This window comes from Budorcas taxicolor, chromosome 1 (genome assembly GCF_023091745.1).
Source record: "Budorcas taxicolor isolate Tak-1 chromosome 1, Takin1.1, whole genome shotgun sequence".
In the NCBI taxonomy this organism is placed as follows: Eukaryota; Metazoa; Chordata; class Mammalia; order Artiodactyla; family Bovidae; genus Budorcas; species Budorcas taxicolor.
In genome coordinates, this window is record NC_068910.1 from 178,554,663 (window position 1) to 178,561,512 (window position 6,850).

At 39.6% G+C, this 6,850-nt stretch overlaps 1 protein-coding gene across 1 annotated transcript; it reads right to left on the reverse strand.

Moving 5' to 3' along the window:
* Positions 1–401: 401 nt before the first annotated feature.
* On the reverse strand, positions 402–5,180 carry LOC128055277 (THO complex subunit 2-like). The gene is made up of 2 exons (XM_052647764.1): positions 909–5,180; positions 402–827 (listed from the first exon to the last, which is right to left on the reverse strand). Exons 1-2 carry the CDS (start codon positions 5,178–5,180, stop codon positions 402–404), a joined length of 4,698 nt encoding a protein of 1,565 aa, XP_052503724.1.
* Positions 5,181–6,850: the final 1,670 nt, after the last annotated feature.

Genomic DNA, 6,850 nt, shown 5'->3' on the forward strand with positions numbered 1-6,850 from the left:
ACCAAAATTCTCAAGCAATATAATCATACCAATATTGTAAAACTCATAAAAGTTAGCACACAAATACAGCCTATCTACAAAATTAAGGGACTTGTTCCAGGACGTGATGTCCTCTCCTTTCTGAGAAAGAAGGATGACTTAAAACAGTTCGTGAAATTTTTATTAGATGCTGCTTCTGGATGGCAAATCTCAGGTAAAAATTGTATACACCAGGACCTTGTTGCAAGAAACTGCCTGGAGGTGAAAATAATGTTCTGAAAACCAATGACTTTGGAATGTCTCCTCAAGAGGATGGTGGTGTGTATTCATCTTCTGATTTAAAGCACCAGAAGCTCTCAATTATGGGAGATATCATTCTGAGAGTGATGCATGGAGCTTTGGCATCCTCCTCCGGGAGAGCTTCAGCTTAGGGGTCTGTCCACACCCTTTTTGCCACCAGAGGAGATTTTATCCATCTTTTCAGATTTAAATGAGTTGCCACCTTTTTCTTTGCCTGAAGATTTTGACTTATTTTTTTCCTTGTCTCTCTCATTTGGATAAGGAGACTCACATGGACTTTCACTTTTGTGTTTTGAAATCCCCATTGTTCCATTTTCCTCTTTCCGCCTCTTGGTTAAGTCTGGTGGCACTTCTCGGTCATTGTTTGAGTGATCCCTTTTCCGCTCTTTCCTATCCTTTTCATCTTTCTTTTCTCTTTCTCTGGATCTTTCCCTTGACTTGTCCAAATCTTTCTTGTCCATTTCTCTCTCCTTATTCTTGGACAGTGGTAGAGGAGTATGATTAATGTAGAGCTTTGCTGAAGACTCCTTGAGTTCGATGAGACTGTCCTGTAGACAATGAATGGAGATGACAGGTGAGCTGGCATAGTTCTCAGAACCCAGAGGAACTTTGGGAAGTATGGCTGTAACCTTTACTGTTGAGGAATGTGATGGAGAAGGATGGGTATCAATTTTGCGATGTTTCTGTTCCCTTTCAGGCTCTGCAATATCTGATCGGGGAACAGGTGACTTCAAGGACCCAGAAACTGGTGTTTTCTCTCCTCCTTTAACATTTTCCTTTGATTTCATTTCCTTTGCTATATCTCGTTCTCTGGACAGCTCCTTCTCTCTTTCCTTTTCTTGAGTTGACTTTGATTCTACATTCGGGACAGTGGTCTTGAATTTCTCATCTTTAGCTTTTTCTTCCTTCTTGAATTTTTCTTTCTCTTTGTCAGATTTAGGTGTTCTTTCCTTCGTCTCTCTTGCTTTTTCATCTTTATTTGGCCGTTCTTCCTTTGGTTTTTCTGTACTATCTTTACCAAGTACTCGGGCCTCTGGAGTAGTAGCTGGAGTCTTTTCTTTTTTCTCTTTTTCTTTCTCTTTTCCTTTCTCTTTGTCATTTTCTTTAACAGCTTTGCTGCTGTTAGAGCCACTATTTCCATTACTTGAATTCCCTTTTGGTGTGGCACTAGAAGCTTTATTAACAGCTTTCACACGACACTGAGATCTCTCCTTTGATTTATCAGTGTCCTCGATACTGCTTTCGTCCAACTTAGATACACTTCTGATCAACGATGAAGAAGGTCCACCACCAGGCCTATTTTGTACACTGGCAACTGCATTCCTCAGAGGGGGGTCTTTGTGATGAAACTCATTTTCAGGTATCATGTATGACTTTCTACTTTTCAACTGCCCAGAGTAGCCCATAGCCAATGCATATAGATCTGGCCTCTTCTCTTTTTCCTCTGGGCAGATTTTATGCACTCTTCTTTCCAAAGCCTGACCCAGATTCAAAACTTTTGGGTACCAAGGAAGTATTTTTGTTAGCACAATCAAGATATTCCTGATGTGAGTATATTCGCCTGTTTCAAGGCAATGTACTGATGCCTTGGTTAGTTTGTAATGCCATTTGTGTACAACATGTCGAAAATTTTCATAGTCTAATTGATCAGCTTTATTTCCACCATCAAATCCAGTTGCTCGTAATATAGTAAGGAATCCTGGATAATTTCCACATTCTTTTTCATATGTGGCTCTATCACTGTGCCACCTGGTCACAGTCTCTAACATGCAGCAAAGGAATCTCCCATATCGACTAGCTTCATTTTCAGTACAGCTTGCGACTGTGTAAATTATATCAGAGAAAACGCGATCATAGCAAAGAAGTGTGGAAAAATTTGGAGTTTTCTGTTGATGTACCAATTCAACAAAACGAGCACAGTAAACAGCATCAATTGCGGAAAAAATACATCGAGGAAATATACACAACTGTAGAAATTTTGTGATGGTCTCATTTTTGGTAGATTTTGCTAAAAGCCAGTTGTCCTTTTCCAGTTTCAGCCTCTGCAGAACTCGCTGTACATGTTCCATCTGTTTCTTTTCTTCTTCGAGAAGCTTGTCCTGAAGGGCAGTACATCGCTCCTTCTCTTTTTTCTTTTTATTTGGAGGCATTTCCTGATTGCCATCAATTGCTTTCATCTGGATTTTAAGTTTATTGACTTCCCGTTCATAGCTGGTATGTGGAACTGCAAGGTCATACATTGTCAATGACCAGAATGTGGCACAGAATTGAGGACTGATGTCATCCCAGACTTTGGAAACGTGTAAGGAAACCACTGCTTCATGAACAGGAGCCATCACCATTTCACATGATGTGATGTACTTATGAACTTTATGCTGCTGTTTACTTCCCTTCTCTGATTTTTTAAGTTCATCATACTTTGATGAAATATGGTGTGCATACATTGGCCTAGACAGGAAAAATGCTGCATCATGAGGTGTGTGAAATTCATTACAGAGCACATCAATTGAAGGCACTTGCTTTATATAATCTTCTGTACTTAGATTAGATGCTAAAAACCCACCAAATTGTACCAGGGTATCATGGCACTGATCATAGAGTTTTCCCACAAGTTTTAAATGTTTCTCTCCACCTTCCTGAAAGATTATCCCATTCCTCTGCTGAGCCATAAGCAAGCAGAGAGGAAGAGCAAGATCATGGTCTAATAGTGCATCTTTTAATCTCTGGGAGGATTTTTTAGTGTTTCTTACCTGGCCAAAATAACCACCCTCAGCTTTTAGTTGCTCTCCACCAGTCATGGCTTCTAGTTGCTCCATTGTCATTTCTTCTGTAATTTCTATTCCTGCCATTTTTTGTATCACTTCTTTCAGTATAAGCAGGTCAAAACTTTTGCCTGCCTTTAGCTGATTAGCCACATACTGAAGAAGACCAGAAAGATCAATTGGATATTTACGAAAAACTGCACCACAGAAACTAGCCAGACTCTGAAGCCAACTTGAGATTGTTGTGTCGTCATGTTTCATTTTCTCCTTTTCTGGATTAGCTAAAGCTTCAATGATACAATAGGCCAAGACATCATAATTCAACGAAGTGAGGTATTTCAATGAATCGATTACAGGTGTTATCAAGTTATCATACTTCTGTATTTGTGACAAGATATAATCAAGCAAAATGGTTGGATTGCTGTGGCTCAGCTTCCCAATTTGTCTTCCAGAAGGCTTCACATTTTCCTTGGTTAGACGCTTCATGATATATTTGGCTCTGTCTATTGTTTGAGCTTTAACTTTTACTAAAAGTGCATGACTGTTGTAAGTTTCATTCTTCCACTGGCCATACAGACGATATCTATGCTGATATGGAAATATTTTAAACATTCCCCATAGTTCCTCAGACATACAAGCATTGCAGTCCATCAAAGAAAGAGATGGAAGTAATACCTGGTCAGTGATGCTAAGCAAACAGCTAAGGATAACTTCCGTTTTCTCTTTATCTTCTTGTTTGCTTCCATCAGACTGAAACTCCTTCATAAACGACTTGCCTATCCGCACCACTTTTGCGAATAAAATGGGATCGTGAGAAAGGTGGGGACCAAGGTAACAGAACATATTGAAGACATCTCTCCTCAAATCTTCAAAGCTCTCTGCTTGTTTTGGTGCTCTCTTATTTTGCAAAGCACTAACAGGTGAGCCTTTAGCGCCTTTAGGAACACCAACTCTTCGGTAGAGAGGCTCAATAGTTATATGAATAAGCTTGCAAATAGCAAGGGCTATTAGTTTATGTGAAGCTGCGTAGTATGGCGGCATCTGATCCATAATGCTCTGCGCATGCTGCCAATCCCCAATCTTTAACAAGGCTTCCAACAAACCAAGTTTTTGGTTGTCAGGTGGTTTCTCCACTTTTTCCTCTTTTTCCTTTTCTTTCTCTCTCTCGTCAATTTTATCAGAAGACAATACAACCATTGTAAGTTTTCTAACGATCTGCTTAGCTTCTACAATTTCTTGTTTGTGTTCATCCATAATGCAATTATCAGCTGGAAGAAGATGTACATAAAGATCATCTAAATCAATAAGGTTAAATTGTAGAAGTACTGCTGCAACTCTGTATAAAGATGAAGGAGTCTTTCCAATTGGTTCCTGATAAAACTTGAATTTGAACCCAAGAATATGACACAGTGTTTGCGGTTCACACATACTCATGTAAGATTCTAATAAAGATATAAAGAAGTCATCGTGTTCTGGCCTGCATTCAAACACTTCTAAAATGACATCCAGAACTCTATTGGGATCCAGATTAAAGCATCCTATTAAAGATTTTATATTTTCTAAGATTAAATCACTAGTAATATTTCCAGATAAATCTTGCCCCAGTTCAGCAATCAGCTTGGCATAACCTTCATTTTCTTCTCTTAACAAATTAAATTTTTGCTGCTTATAAAAGAGTTTTGTCTTGATTTTAACTGACTTTTGATTGAATTGCTGTGATTCTTTGATAAGCCCTAACGATTCCAATGTTTCCGGATCCAAGCGTTCCTTTAGAACTGTGTCTGAAACTAAATACAAACATGCTAATACCAATTGTGTAAAATAGTCTCCTTTGCTTTTTTCTTCTAAACAATTTGTCTCAATATCTAATATGCAGAATACATCAGCAAGAATGGAGGGCATATCCTCACGAAATTCACTAATGTCACTAAGAACATTAGATGCCTGTTCGTGCTTTAGATTTCCTTTAATGACATGGTATGATAATTCATAAAGAGCTTGCTGGAAATCTCTATAAGTTGAACTATCGTGGCTTTTATTTTCACTGAGGATCCGGCATAAACGTAAAAATTCGCCTCTCCCTGATTTCTCCCAGTTCTTTATCCACTCTACGGGAATCACCACAGTTGCGGCCGCCATCTTCCCCTCATTAGTAACAGAGGCGGAACCGGAAGTTGTAAGGCACTGGTCCGCAGCATGGCGGTGCCTGTTTCTGCAGGCCGATTGCTCCCGAGACTGCTCAAGCAAAGGGGGAATGAAAAATTTTCAATGGGGAGAATTGAGCCGTTGTTGAATAACCAGATTGTCCAGAAAAAATCTAGGCCATGTTTTTTAGTGTGTAAACTCAAATATCGCCATCACAAATCTCGGCGTCTCTCACTCCTGCCTAACCAACAAACTCTGACGTTAGTAAGTAGAGTTGCCTGGTAGAAGTGGAGAATGCAACTTTGTCCAGAGATCCACTACCTTTAGAATTAACTCTGCAAGTTTTTCTGCCCTTTCACAGCAGGAGGCAAATATATATATAGCCACCCAGTAAACCATCTAACTTTCATATTTTTCCCTAAATTAAGTATTAATCACCCTCAGCCTTTATTATTATTCTCTAATGAGTATGGAAAATATATTCATTTTCCTTTACCCTATTGAATTTTTGCTGAGACTTCTGTAGTAAGATTAACAAAAGAAAAACAATCAAAAGTTTAACATGCATACTTCATGGTATACATGGGAGATACTCAGGGAAAAATGAGTAATTTTCCAAGGTAGCTTAAATTTTAGACTTAAATACCATATTTACTGGTTTCCCTGGTGGCTTAGCAGTAAGAATCTGTCTGCCACTGCAGGAGATGCAGATTCAGGCTGTGGGCCCGGAGGATCCCTGGAGGAGAAAATGGATACCGATTATTCTTGCCTAGGAAATCCCAAGAACAAAGGAGTCTGGAAGGTTATAGACTGTGGGGTCGCAAAGAATCAGATATGACTAAGTGACTAAACAACAACAATCATCTTAATAGAAAGGGGAGGGGAATATGGGATTCTTAGGGAAGAATAAATAATTTTTAGGATGAGTGGGCCTTTTCAGAAGACTAGATGGTAGGTATGATAGTCTGTGACAATGTTTGTCAGGTTGTCACCTTCTATTCTTCTCTCCTTTGATGAGTCAATCTCCCCTGACTGATGCAGTTCCCAGGGAGGGGATCTATGACAGTCAAGTCTCTTTTGGAGGATCTGTCTTTAGGCAAAAAAGGGAGTTCAGAGAAAGCCTCTTCCTGCATTTGCTGTTTTTCAAGTACCTACAGCTCAAAATAATCAATATACCAAAGTGGCATATTTTAGGGTGGCATGCTCTGAACTTTTGCAGTTGTATTTTGGAGTGACATATTCTGCTACCTTTTAAAGGCACCAAGGACCTCCCAGGTGATACAGTGGTTAAAAAAAAAAAAAAAATCTGCCTGCCAATGCTGGAGACACAGAGATGCAGATCAGTCCCTGGATGGGAAGATCCCCTGGAGCAGGGAATGGCAACCCACTCCAGTATTCTTGCTAGGAAAAAAATCCCATGGACAGAGGTGCCTGGCAGGCTACAGTCCGTGGAGTTGCAGAGTTAGACATGACTACGCAACTGAGCAAACATGGCACAACAAAGGCATTACTAGAATGAATCATTTGATTCCCCTTTTCTTAATATTACTGTTCCTTCCTGAAATTTATAATACCTGGGACAGTCCCTATTCCCCTCCAAGTTTACCACCTTGAAAGTTTAACCATTTCACCACTACAGCAGGCCAGGGTACCCATAATCTACC

Coding starts and splice junctions, on each gene's coding strand:
- LOC128055277 (XM_052647764.1), bottom strand. CDS start 5,180: ATGGCGGCCGCAACTGTGGTGATTCCCGTAGAGTGGATAAAGAACTGG. Junction 828..908: donor CACATTCCTCAACAGTAAAG/GTTACAGCCATA, acceptor CATTGTCTACAG/GACAGTCTCATCGAACTCAA.